We start from the raw sequence: 14,271 nt of genomic DNA, 5'->3' as shown, positions 1-14,271 counted from the left end.
TCCTGCAACTAATTTGTGGCATGCTAAATGCCAGAGTAACTTGTGTAAAAGAAAATCCAGTGTAATAAACATCTTATGTGATGGGTATGTATTTTTTTAACACATACCTAAATAGTTTTATGCAAGTTCTGTCTGAATTCCAGCCACTGAGTTAGGGATGTGGTGGGCATGGAGTTCCTATGCAAACAGCAGTGGCTTTCCTTTCCAGGAATCTGCAGGATGCAGCAGCATTTCATTTTTAAGTGATCCCTCCACATTGTACCACATCCTGATAGGTTTTGCATTTAGCTTATAGGCCATTGGCAGTAAGCATGTTTTTTGTTTTGTTTTGAATGGATTGGAAACATGGATACTAAAATAAGTTTAGCACTAAAAAGTTAAGCAGTCTCTAACCTATACCCAATAAGAAAATGTTTCCCTGCTGCTGACAGTCCTTACCATTTTCTTCTGTTTCACATTCTTCTTTAGGGTTTAAATCAGAAAAACTGATCAGAACTGTTTTATTTTTCAGTTCTAAACTAAAGTTTTCTTTTAATCGTTCAGTTAGGGGAGGAGCCAAAATCAGCTTGTGGATTTCCAAGGGCATTAGGCAAAACTTCCTGAGTCTAGACTCCCTCCACAAACCATGTTTCTATAGAAGCCTTTGTTCCTCCAGAAGGGCTTTCAAATCAATACACAGGTTCTTTGTGTGTGTCAGTGGGACTTCTGAATAACTGAACTCAATCTTAGACTGGGCTCTTTGAATCTGTAGCGATGGGTTTTCATTTCATGTCATTTCATTTTCTGTACAGAGTTGTTAAATTTCCGAAGGTTTATTAGTATTGCAGTTGACTAAAAGTTAGTGTTGGTATCAACTGAATCACCTCCAAACAACTGACATCTCCATAAGGCAGAGGAGATAACTTGATTTGTAGTTTATTTTTTTAGAAAGATCTCTCCTTCGCTGTCTAGTGAAGGGGATTGTCTCCATTGGAGAGCCCTTGCTTTACACCCAAAGAATAGTGGAGCTGATATATGCATTCACTCTTTAGAGGCAGCCATGGTCAGGGGAGAAAGGAAAAGTCCTGATTTGTAAAGTAAGCTGCTGCACTGATCTCTGGCATCCCCATGTCAAGTCATAACCTCCTTGCTTTTTATTATACGTCATTCATTTTTGAGTCTGTCCTATGAAGCTTCCCTTAATCCAAAAGCCAGGGCCTCTTGCTTATCTGAGGTCCGGTCAATTTTGAACAACCAGACTTCTAGGAGGTTGTTTAGACAACTAAGTCCTACATAAAGGAGAGTTAGGAAGCTTGGTCTCAGATGTTCTACAGTTCTTTTCAAGTGGAAAGTATCTCATGAAGACACATGAAAATGCTTTTCTGGAAACATTTTTCACCATAATCTTAACCCATTATACATCTCCCAATTATAAGCCAAGTCCTACTTGAGGATTTACTGTTAAACTTCAGAAATGCTTTAATTATTCATTTGGATTGAAGGTCATGTACATTGTAACTTCTCAAGTTTAAAAGAAATCTGACAACCTTGGTTAAGTGGTAATGAATTTTATCTGGTAAAGGTTTAGAGGCAAACAGGTATATTTCGTCCTGCTTTGTTGACTAACGTGTCATCTTTTGCTGTTTAAATTTCAGTAAAAGCTAAAACCTGAGACCGGTCTGATCCGCTGCCTGATAGTCAAACTGCACAGTAATCTTTGTGTTAACTCTTTTAACTTGTGTTGGAAATAGCCAGTTGGTTTTGGTCTTATTCTCAAGAGAGCCTGAGTATATACATTGCTGCACATTAACAAGTGCCCAAAATGCTGCCCAGAGAAGCCAGCAAGTTAAGATGTAAGATGCATTGCTAATGATTGGGTCTTGTGCAGTTCACCTCTAAAGCTGCTGAGATCTGCAAGGAGCTGCTAATGTGGCTTCCCCTTCCTATCAGTAAACAAGTCTGAGGGCCTTTGTTCTCTCCCTTGGTACAAAGAAAGCAAAACCCGTATAGGTTGAACCTCTATAGTCGGGCACCCTCGGGACCTGACCTATTCTGAACCAGACTGTTTTCTGGACCACGGAAGGTCAGTATTGTCTAGCAGCATTGCCAACACTTCCACTGTTTACTGGGCTATTAGTGGACATTTAGGGGTAAACTAGAGCTAAATAATAGCACAGAACACTGAGAACCAGGGCTGGTGGCTGTAAACAAACTTTATGGGACTGCAGGACACTTGGCCCCACCCATAAGTGGACATCCAGCTAACTAAAATCATTCCAGATGATGGAAGTTTCTGGACTAGAGAGGTTCAACCTGTAATGCAGTTCTAGCATTTCTTTTAGAAAGCAGACTGGAGTCTGCAGGGAGAAGCAGTTTTATGGCTACAGAAACGTCAGTCATGACGGCCTGACCAGCTCCACTGGGAACTAGGGATGTAAGCGACTAGTCGATTATCTGATAAGCAAATGCTATCAGTGAGAGGCAGCAAGGTGGGGGAGCAGGGTCCGGTGGTGGGGGCAGCCAGCTTAAAAGCCAGTTTCCCCCAGCACCATCTCCGTGGGGAGAAGGAGCAGGATCGCAGTGGGGAACTGGCAGCACTTCTGCCTTTGAAATATAGCAAGAGCAGGGCTCTTGCTATATTTCAAAAGAAGAAGCGCTGGGGAGTCCCTGGGGGGAGCTGGCGACTCAGCCTCCTGCTGGCCTCTATGCTCCCTGCTTTTGAAATGTACAAGAGCCAGGAGGGTAGAGGAGGGAAGAGACCCTTGTACGCTTCAAAAGCAGGGCCAGCAGGGGACTGCTTGAGTCCTTGGCTGGCGGTGCTCCCTGCAGCACTTCTGCCTTTGAAATGTAGCAAGAGCCAGCAAGGTTCTTGCTACATTTCAAAGGTGGAGATGTCCTTATTGACTAATCGATGCAAATTACATCGACTGTTCGATTAATTGATCTAAATTTAACAACCTTACCGGGAAGGGTCTCTGTCCATTGTTCTGTGCCTAGATGGAGGGTCCCTTGTGGCAAAAGAGGAAGAGCTTAATAATCCATGGATATGGGGAGGAAAGCTGTGAACCTCTACTAACTGCATAGCAGCCAGAGCAGTGATGTTGAGCAAATTATTTTGGCTGTTTCCATTGCCATCTCTTCCTTTCTATTCCTTTAGCTGACGCTTCAGGTTCGATGACAAATTATAGCCACTGGGAGTCTCCGGGGGGAAATGATTCATTTGTCCTGTGTGCATGTTTCAATTAGCAGCCTGGGAACTGCATTGGTAACTCTGCCTATCTTGTTTTGCCTGCAGTGTTTCCATCTTAGAAACAACACAAGTTTCAGGCATTTCAGTAATCACTTCAGCAAAGCAAAACCATGCAAGTGTGAGAATACTCACTCGTTCAGCGTTAGAACTGTTTCTGGAGGTATCCTGGTTTTTGAAGGCTGCTCTTTGCTGCAAGTAAAGCTCGAGGACTCTTTCAAAAACGGCCTGTGCAGCTTCTGATAGGTGTTAGGTTGCAAAGGCAGGTCTCCTTTGATCTTTTCTGCTTTTGTCAGCTTCCTTCTGGCATTTAGAAGCTATGACCATGCAGGGGTTTCCTAGAATGGTGACGTGCTGGTCTCCATTCTTGTATGGGGCAAGGGAAAGCCCTAAAGCAAAATATTTCCAAGCAGCCTTTGCAGAATTCTGAGGTGTTCATGTTTCATTTTGGCTCTCGGTTTAGTAAACCAGAATCGAATCCTGTACCATGAAAATGGATTTCTTCAGGCTCTTGAATAGGAATGAAACCCAGCTATACCGCACTATTTGATGCTGAGTACAGTTGTCATTGCAGTTTGTGTGATTGTTGCTTCACCATTGGGCTAAAGACTTCGATTTTCTTTTGAAGCAAGTTGTAGATTTTAGAGCATGATTGTGTAGCAGTCTTAAAATGAACAATTATGCTGCAATTTGCATGTTTGCATTATATACGGGGCTCTGATTATTACTATTCATAAGCTCTTTGGTTCCTGTCCAGGCAGGAAATCCTTGCATGATGCAGAACTCCTCAGATTCATGTCTCTTATTCTTGTGAGCAAACAGGGGGAAGGGAAAGCCTCCTGCTGCTTTGGCTGATCAGTGGTGGTAAAACATTCTACCAAACAAATTGGAGTTTGGGACTTGAACTTGGCCTTTGCAGGAACTATGACACTTCCTGTTGCTCTCTGGCATTCCCTACAGCGGATGTAGGGGTAGTGTTGATGGGATCCACTGGTGCCTACCATCCTTCTTAGTCTGGGAGGAAGCTCTGATTGTTTTAAGGGAGGCTGGGGGTCCTGTGAGGGCCTTTGGGAAGTGTAGGGGCCTGCAAATTACCTTGCTTTCTGCAATGCTTGCAGAACCAGGTTCTCATCTCTTTCATTGCCCTCCATGCTCGCAAAAAATGGAGCATACAGGCAAAGTGCAGGGTTAGCATCCATGCTTCCAGACGCAGCGGCTGGGTCTAGTGATGACTACTGGTTTTGATGGTGTCCCTTTAAGTATGACTGAACACTTAAGATCTTTTCAGAATATAACTAAATACAGGTTGAAGGTCTAAAATCCATGACTCTCTGGACTGGCAACAGGCCACGGATATTGTAGGTTCAGGGGCTGAGCTGGTGGTAGGGAATGCAGCCCCGGAGGTAGCAGGGCGGGCAGGGCTGGGAGCAGCAGGCCTATGGCGGGAGCAGGGTCAACAGCCAGAAGGGGAGTCTTAACCTCCCCTGGTCTGGCAAACTCTGTGGTTCAGGTCTGCTCAGGTCACAAGGGTGTTGGACCAGGGAGGTACCACCTGTAGTTTGCATCTGAGCTGGCAGCCTGTAGACCAGGTTTTAGTGGGATTCATAGACTCGAAGGCCAGAAGGAACTATTGTGAAATAGTCTTACCTCTTGTATGATATAGGCCAGAGATCTTCCCAAATTCATTGCCAGAGTGGCTCTTTTAGGAAAAACTTCCAATCTCTATTTTAAAATTGCTAGTGATGAAGAATCCATCATGACCATCGGTAAATTGTTCCACACTCGCTGAAAGAAGTACATGAGCTATGAGGAAAGACTGAAAGAATTGGGTTTGTTTAGTTTAAAAAAGAAAAGACAGAGGGGGACATGATAGCAGTTTTCAAGTATCTGAAAGGGTGCTACAAGGAGGAGGGAGAAAAATTGTTCTCCTTGGCTTCTGATTATAGGACAAGAAGCAATGGAAGGTTTAGGTTGGACATTAGGAAAAAATTCCTAATTATCAGGGTGGTTAAACACTGGAATTAAATTGCCTAGGGAGGTTGTGGAATCTCCATCACCAGATATATTTAAGAGCAGGTTGGATAGATGTCTATCAGGGATGATCTAGATGGTGCTTGGTCCTGCCATGAGGGCAAGGGACTGGACTTGATGATTTCTCAAGGTCTCTTCCAGTTCTAGGATTTTATGATTCTATCTTATTTCCATTTTGAATTTCTCTTTCTTCAACTTCTAGCGTGAGATTGTCACACCTGTGTCTGCTAGATCGAAGAACCCAATATCAAATATTTTTTATGTGATCTTCCCGTGGAGAGCCCTCCCTTCCCCCACCCTCAAGATGAGCTTTATAATAGCAGTGCTCTGGCTAGGACAAAACAATAGATGCACTAGCAGATCTGCATATTCTGTACACCTGCTGGCTTGGTAGAGGGAGGGGCATCTCCTGCATTGCAGTTTCCCAGGGCTGTGAAGTTAATGCATTCTGTGGTGTATAGGACAGTGTCAACTAAAAACAGCACTTCTGCCTTTCTGTTTAAAAGGCCTCAAAATAGATTCACCTCCCAGAGCCTGTTTTTCAAAGTAATATGCTGTTGTAGGCAAAATAAACCTGCGTTTCCATTGGAATTCCCCAGTTATTGAGAGAGAAGTTGCACAGTAAATCCTGTGGCCTTTTGACCACTTTCCTTGGTTTAATCTGGGTTATGCAATGTCCGTAAAGGCAGAAAAGGGAACAAACTTCCTGGTGTTTGAGAGCAGCTGCCTTTGACTTTCTTCCCTTTGCTTCTGGGACTTTCTCTATCTTGGGTTTAATTCATGTTTCCTTGCTTAAAGAAGCTTCAACATGAAATCCTCTGTTTCAAAACATGAACTTTCAAAACATGAACTAGAAGTAATTTCAGGTGCTGTGCTTGCAGCTGAGTCTTCCTGTCCATTTTTGTGGCTTTACAATGGCATTTTCCTGTTTTAAGTTACTTTCTTTCTTGTTGTTGTTTGGGCTCTCACACTAAACAGGAGAAATGCCCTATAGTGGGAGCAGCAGTGAAACAGGCTAGACAGCAAGTGCTGTCAGATGTGCAGATTAAAATTGTTCACTCTTAGGCATTTCAGACTTTGCTTATAACAATAGTTGGTAAGTTTTCTGACAGGAGTATGATATTTAAGTCAGTGTCCCTTTAACAGGGCAGGAATGAGAACGCCCACTCTTTGTGCTAAACTCATAGTGAAAATGCTGTGTAGAATGTGTTTATAAGTTTGCCTCCTTTGCACTGTTACAGCCCATCTGTCACTGATCTGTGCAACTCAGGCTATGTCTGCAGATATGCTGCAGTAATGTAGATGCTTCAGCAAGGGAAGGGGTTTTTCCATCACTCTAGTAAATTCCCCACCCTCACCTCCCTGAAAGGTAGCAGTGAAATTGAAAGAAGAATTCTTCCATTGACCTCTGATGGTACCTATGCACTGGGATTAGATCAGTTGAACTACCACTCTCGGGGATGTACATTTTCCATACCCCTGCATGACCTAACTAGGTCAGCCTAAATTAAGTGTAGACGAGCCTTAAACAAATGTTCTTTGGAGTCTTGGCTCCTAGTGCTAAGTCCTTTGGCATTGTAAGAAAATATTAAAAACGAAAGATGACAAAGTACAGTGCTGTATAGCCTTTTAAACAAGTTCCAGTAACAGAGAGTATTGTAACATTGCATCTTACCTGACCTCAAAGAAGATTTGACTATTGTTGTGTCAAATATGGTTGCATACACATTCATTTAGGTTCAACTGCAGTTTATTATTAAAATACTTTTAGAGCTTAGTAAAACAGTACAAATTGTATTATACAATATTAAACCTCAAATATTTGTAATGATTGTTTTTAATACACTAGCTGCCTGACTAAATCCTAATTGCAATCCTTATTTGAGCATGACTTTGAGGTATGATCAGATTAACTGTAAGCAATCTTTAATTTTAGTGAAATTATTTTTGTCACTGATTTGCTTTGCTCTTTCAAAGAAAAGTCCTTGTGCATCCAGGATTCAATAAGACCTTAGTGTATCAAACTTTGTCCTTTGCATTTCAGTTTCTGCAGACTTGGTGCATCTTAACCCTTTCATAGCAATACAAAAATTAGTTGCCAGCGATGAATTCCTTTCTTTCTTTACATCCATGAAGTCTTATTAATTTTTATTTAAGTAAAAGCGCAAGTCAGGCATCATTTTAAAAACCGTCCAGGAAGGTTTATTCTACATAAAATTATGATAGATTTTACTGAGTTGTAAATGTTCCAACTTTCACCACAAAATATCATTAAAAAGATCCTTGAGGCAAGTACTTGTCTTCTGTTTGTACAGTGCCATGCACACAGGTAACCCTCGAGTAACAGAGCCTCAGTTGCCCTTCTAGCTCTTGTCCACAAGCAGAAGCTTAGAGGAGGATCTGGAGGCTATTCTAAGACAAACAAAACATAGATGTTGCAAATTACAGAAGTGTTTTTTGTATCTACCACGTAATCACTCATACACCTGATGCTGTGGTTTTCGAATCATCTCCTTTTACATTTACAGAGTCCCTGACCTTTCGACTATCCAGCTTTCTCCAGGGTGATGCCTGTTGTTTCCTGAGGCATTGGAAAACCTAGTTTGGAAGAAGAATCAAGATATGGTTGATGCTGAACTACAACGTGAGTCCTCAGATTGCTTTGTTTACGATAATGTCATGTACCACTGAGACCTAATGAATACACACTCAGCAGCACCAGTTGTTGCAGCATATGTATTAGTTGAGGCTTTCCTCAGTGAAATTTTGTTTGTGCGTATTTCCATCGACTTGGTGAAAGTCAGTGATACAGCTTGAACAGGACTAAGACCCAGACCTTAACCACTGAAGTGCACAGGCATAATAACTTAATTCCATTCATTTCAGTTAATACTTAATTTGAAGGGAAAACTATATATACATATATAGCGTGTGTGTCCATAATGGGGCAGTAGACAAATATTTTGTGTGTGTGTGAGAGAGAATTAATCTAAACCTGCAGATTGATTTCATATACACATTCCACTTCCTCCTATAAAACTACTTGCTCTGCTGGGCACAGTGGTAAGTGCTTTTTTATAAATTGATGCGGTGGTATGATGAGTCAGCAGTCAGTGAAAAGTTCATGCCCTCAGAGGTGTGAACTTCCCACTCTAACCAGTTGGGGCTGGAGATTGGGGAGAATATCTGTTTTAAAAGGTGAGAGAGTTGTTAAACAAGTACTGAAAGCACCCTTCATTGAATCTTTGCAAGGGAATTTGTTTTGGCTAGGGGAGATAGGGACTTCTCCAGGCCATGCTGTGGGTGTGGGTGTGTCCTTCCTTTTTTGAACTGCTTTAAAAAAGTTAGAATGAATACAGTTGACCAGTTTGGAGTTGAGGGATTTTCTTTAAAATAGCTCCTCAGCCAGGGAGGAGATGTGGGTGGGAAGAGGAACTCTGGAGACTGGTGCTTGGTCCAGTGACTGCTGTAAGCTGTGCGCTTGTGCAGCTACTCAGGAAATATTCTAATGCCCAGCCCCAGCTGATGAGCAGTGCGCCCACAGCTCATGTTGCACTTCTTCTGATGGTGCATATTTATACATGCCTTGGTGCACATAACAAAATTTATTCCACACATGAATGGAAAAAATCTGCACATAAATGGAAAAGATTAGAGGGAACATTACCACTAAGTGCAGAACACAACAATGACAATAGTTTCATAGTCTAGAATATCTCTGCATTAAGTGAATAAGGAGACGATAACACGCTTCAGAGCCTACTCCAGGGACGTGTAGAGTGATCCATGCCGATGGTCTGTCTATGTACAATGATGTTAGCTGCACATTTGGATGCATGCAAGACATTCCTGTCATGGACAAGTGTTTTCCTGCATAGCAGTTGGGTGGGGGAGCTCACATCAAGGATTTTCATGAGGAATTTGTCCACTGCCAAATATCTTTTGAGATTGGGGGAGAAGGGTGGTGTGTTTCTTACCACGGAAATGCGAGACAGTGGTTTTACACCGTAGACTGAAAGTGCCTGCATTTTACTCAGTGCATCTGGATGAACATCCTGAAGGGATTAAAGAGTATAGATTAGGCCAGCGATTCTCAAACCGTGGGTCGGGACTCCTAAGTGGGTTGCAACCTCAGTTTAATGGGCTCATCAGGGCTGATTTACATGTGCGTGGACCCCTTACGCTTCCACCCCCGGGGCTCAAGCAGGCTCAGGTTTTGGTCTCCCCTCCTCTAAGGTCATGTGGTATTTTGTGTTGTCAGGAGGGGCTCACTGTGCAATGAAGTTTGAGTGCCTTTTGATTAGGCCATAGGGTGAACAGGGACAAAGAGGATAATTTTAGTTTATATATAATCTCAATCTCTCTCTCTCTCTCATATTTACAAATAAATTGTAAATTAAGGATGAATTAGCTAACAGAGATTTGTGGATCTTTCATGCGCACTCTCTCCCCAATCCTCTGAATCAGTTCAACCATATGATCAGTTTTATTCCTCTGAGTGCTGAGAACTGTAAAGTCTCTTGTGCTTCTCAATGGCTGGCCATCGTAATTAAAGCGTAAGTGTGTGAATAAAATCCTAGGGTCTCATGAATTGTTTTCGGGGGTTTTGGGAGGAACAGAGGCAGTTTGTTCTGAAGCTTTTTCGAATGTGTTCATTCATGTACTTCATCCTGTCATTAAAGCCTTAATTATTTGTATCTCTCTCCCCTAATTCTCCTCCCCCCGCACCCCTCTACATGGGTCAGATAACTGATCATCTAGGAACGTTGCACTATTATGAAGCTAACTTGTTTCTTGTATCTTCCTGAAATGCATGAAGCCAGTAGCTCCCAATGTAATCCACTAGTAAGCAAGCCACTGCTTTTTGTTAGCAGAAACTGCCGTCTGCTATACAAATAGGTGGAGGTGCCATGCATCATCAAGTAAAAGGTTTGCAGCACAAGGTAGGATTTAGCATAAGAAGCAGAGCTTAGTTACTCACTGATGTGTAATACTCCCTGTCTTTCAAGAGCTGAGGATGAAGCGGCGAGCCTCAGACAGAGGAGCTGGGGAGACATCTGCTAAGGCCAAGGCACTTTGTACAGGGATTTCTGGAAATAATGCCAAAAGAGCAGGCCCTTTCATCCTAGGTAAGCAAAGAGGGTTTTTTCATCCCCTGTGCTGTATGAGGTAGAAAGTTAATGGTTGCAAACCTTAAGGAAAATAGTCAATAAAATGAGACAAAGCGGAATTGTAATCTAGGTTCTTGTGTCTGCCAAAATCCACTTCATCTGATGTTGACAAAGCAGCAACCCCTGAAGTTCTTGCAACTGTAAAGTTGAGGGTGATCGTAACGTGTGTATGGTGACCTTATTTTGGAACCAAAATTAGGGACATGTTAGCCATGCCCCCTGACCCTGTTAACCATGCTCCCTGACACCCATTAGCCAGGCCCCTGCCACAAGAAGTCGCACCCCAGGAGATAGTACTCCCGAGGTCAAGAGGGACACATGACCAGAGGTAAAGGGTGTTGTGTGACCCCTCTAAGAACTCCTCCCACCGCCCTTCTACCAATAGGGATTCCCCCTCCCCCCCCCCCCCCCCCCCGAATCCTCATGCAACTATCCTGCAATTGCATTAACCCAAATTGCATTGCATTAACTCGGGGGAGAGACGGGGGAAGTGTTCCTCCCATGAGCGGAGTGAATTTTGTCTTGTGCACCAGTATTGAGTTCATGTGCGCTTGTTTGGATGTGTGCCACTGTGGCACCCAAGTTACTAATAAATATCTTATCAACCTCTCCCTTTTCCCTCTGCTTCCATGTCTCCCACTCTTCCCTTACCCCATCTGCTCCCCTGGTGCCTGCTGCCCTCCCCCACCCCCCTTGCTGTCCTGACTTCTGCCCTTCTCCCCTCAGCCATTTGGGGACCTGCACCAGCCCGTCTCTTTCCCCTGTGTCCACTCCTCCTCTAGCCCCACTCTGATCATCTGTAGCTACCCCTCCCCATCCCCTCTCCTAACACCTCCCTCTGCCCACCTGCCCTGCCTCTCTCCTCTGTCCTCTGGTGTCCGTCCCTCCCCTCCGTGTGTCTGCCCTTCTGCTTCACCCCCACAATCCCCTGGCACCTGCATCTTCCCTTATCCCTGCACCTTCCTGGTGCCTCCTCATTCCCTCCTTGCCCTTTTTCTCCCTGGTGCCCGCCCCCTCACCACTCTTTGCCCCAGTTCTCCTTATGCCCCTGTGCCCTCACACATGACTTGCTCCATCGCCTGCTTTCCGCATGCCTACACCTCCTTTCAACCCATCTTCTCCCAGCACCTACTCCTCCCCTCTCCTCTTCCTCCCTCTTGCCCCTGTTGTCCCTCCTCTCTCCCAGCGTCACCCTGTCCCCTCTCTTCTTCCACCCTACTGACACCTTCCCTCCTGTCCCCCCTTCTTTCCTCATTGTCTCCTCTTGGCCCCTGGCATTTGTCTCTCCTCCACTCTGCCCCTTAGTGCCTGCCCCTTCCTTCTCCTTCCTTGGCCCCCCCCTTCCCTCAGCATAAACCAGGACCTTGCATGGCAGAGGCAGTCCCATGAGAGGGAGGGGCCGCACGCCACTGGAAGTCAACCCGGCTGCCCTACTCGCCCTGCTGGAGGGAGGGGGAAGAGGGTACTGCGCCATGCAAGGAGCAATGGCATGCCGCGGTACTTCTTCCCGCAAACCAGTGTCCCCATCAAGTAGTGAAATGTCCAGTGGGGCTTTCTGGGACATTTCCCTACTTGATGGGGCACCAGGACAGCGTATTTAAATTTGGAACTGTCCTGGAAAAATCAAGACGTATGGTCAGCATATATGTGTATAGCAGGATAGACGCATGGCCTTTAGGGGAACAACTGTGAGTCCCTGCTTTTATTGGTTTTGGAACTGAATATTTGAATTGTATCAAAAGGCAAACTGTCATCTTGCTGGTGTAGGACAGGTTTCCTTAAGGAGCTTAGCCCCACTTCTCTCGGAATATGCTGCTAAATTAGTGCACACAATGTTTGTTGAAATAACACAGTGGCTGCTCTTTCCTTGGCAGGTGTCCTCTAAGCTGACCCCCTCTGTAGGTTTTGGCTGTCACTTGAATACTATCGTTTTTAAGTTATTTTGCATAATGCCAAGATCCCTGTGAAGTCCCCTGTATAAAACCTACCAGTCGGTTAAAAATGGAAGCTTCAGGGGGTACCCGAGTTAGTCGTTACAAGGGGAAAAAAAACCCAAATGGTCTGGTAGCACTTCATAGACTAATAAAACATGTAGATGGTATCATGAGCTTTCATGGCCATAAAAGCTCATACCACCATCTACATGTTTTATTAGTCTATGAAGTGCTACCAGACCATTTGTTGTTAAAAATTGATTAGTCAAGATGGGGAATCATTACCGAGGGTTATTCTGGTGCATTCAGTAAACTATTAAACTGAGCAGCCCCTTAAGGAATGGCAATTAGGTTGAAGTTCAGTAGTAAGCATTCCTTGCCACAGCTGCTAATAGCAAATGTAAAAGTTATATGGCTGAGGCATGCAGAAATCTGTATCCCTATAAGAGGCAGTTGTATACTGTGGTAAGGTCTCTTCTGGGAACCAATAGAGCATTGTCCAAGGAGATTCAGAATCCTTTGGTTTAAGAGCAATATACTTTATGGGAAGAAGCCGCACAGTGCGGGCATTTATACCTTGCTGAAAAAGGAACTTGATTTAGACTTATGCAAACTGTATGACTGCTGAGTATTGACATAACATTGAATTAGTCACAGTTTCTTGAAGAAAAACAAATCTGTTCTGCTTTGTGCCGGTAGGTCCCCGGTTAGGTAACTCTCCAGTGCCAAGCATTGTTCAGTGTTTGGCAAGAAAGGATGGGACAGATGACTTCTATCAACTAAAGGTGAGCAAAATCTACTATGGGCGGATCCTCTGAGACTTTTTAACTTTTGCTTCAGCAGATGAGCTGCCTGACTCTTGGGGGAATGCAAGTCTAAAGCCCTTGTATATACTAGCGCACTGTTTTTCAAGCAATGGTAAGAGTACCCTTAGGGGTACTGGAGAGAGGTCTGGGGGGTACCTCAATGCAACTGGAATGTGGAGAAAACAGAATTTGTGTGTTAAATTTTACAGCATTTTATTATTTTTGTACTTTTTACACTCAAAAATGTCATCACCTGCCCAGCTATGATTCAGTTGTTTAAACAAATGTATTGCAAAGGTAGAAAAAAATTGTGTCTGAAAACTGTTGGTACTGGGGGTACTTTTTTTTTAAAGGGGTATTTTATTTAAAAAAAAAAAAAAGGTTGAGAAACACTGTACTGGGGAATGGCAGCTGAATCTTCATGCCAACAGTTCAGCTCCACAGGCAGCAACATTGGTGCAAGAATTAGCTTTTCAGCAAAGCCTCAGTGGCCACCGCTCTGAACAGCATTAAACAGTTTCCACTAGGCTGGGGAACTAAGCCTGGTGTACTGGCAACAAAGGAGGAAAAAATCAGGGGTACTTGAAAATGGAAGCGTGTTTCCTGTGAGCTCATCAGATTCATGCTTTGTCACGCTGCACATGTGTGTGTTCAGACGCTGTGGCAAGTACATAAATCAACCACTGGTGTAATTCCATTCAGCATTTCAGTGCACATGTGAATGTTTAAATTGTACAGCTGGTGCTGAAGATTTGGGAGTGGGGGACTTCAGTTTCCCCTCAAGGAATAAGGCTTTTTTTCTCTTTTCCCAAAGATCCTTACTTTAGAGGAAAGAGGTGACAAAGGAATAGAAACCCAAGAGGAGCGACAGGGCAAGATGCTGCTGCATACAGAATACTCTCTCCTTTCCCTTCTGCACAATCAGGATGGAGTGGTTCACCATCATGGGCTCTTTCAGGTACAGCTAGCCACCTCCCAGGCTCTCTGAGGACACTGGTCCTCCACTGGACCACTTCTCTGTGCAATGCACTACTCACTGTGACTTTATTGTGCATAGAGAATTACCAGCGTGCAAGCCATGATTAATCAGTGCCTCTTAACGC

General features: G+C 43.9%; 1 protein-coding gene across 4 annotated transcripts in view; it reads left to right on the top strand.

Annotated features, from left to right (window-relative positions):
* STK40 (serine/threonine kinase 40) overlaps positions 1-14,271 on the top strand; it is a 50,809-nt gene that overhangs the window by 10,863 nt on the left and 25,675 nt on the right. For 2 of the 4 annotated variants that reach the window (XM_075908955.1, XM_075908956.1), the window contains exons 2-5: positions 7,786-7,901; positions 10,267-10,386; positions 13,062-13,147; positions 13,983-14,126. In XM_075908955.1, coding sequence (XP_075765070.1) covers positions 7,880-7,901; positions 10,267-10,386; positions 13,062-13,147; positions 13,983-14,126 — 372 coding nt within the window. In that variant the 5' untranslated portion in view covers positions 7,786-7,879. The remainder of the gene's footprint in view (positions 1-7,785; positions 7,902-10,266; positions 10,387-13,061; positions 13,148-13,982; positions 14,127-14,271) is intronic. The other 2 variants (XM_075908957.1, XM_075908958.1) reach the window with 1 other exon arrangement.

This window comes from Pelodiscus sinensis, chromosome 25 (assembly GCF_049634645.1).
Source record: "Pelodiscus sinensis isolate JC-2024 chromosome 25, ASM4963464v1, whole genome shotgun sequence".
NCBI classification, from domain to species: Eukaryota; Metazoa; Chordata; order Testudines; family Trionychidae; genus Pelodiscus; species Pelodiscus sinensis.
This window is presented reverse-complemented; position numbering and strand designations above follow the sequence as displayed.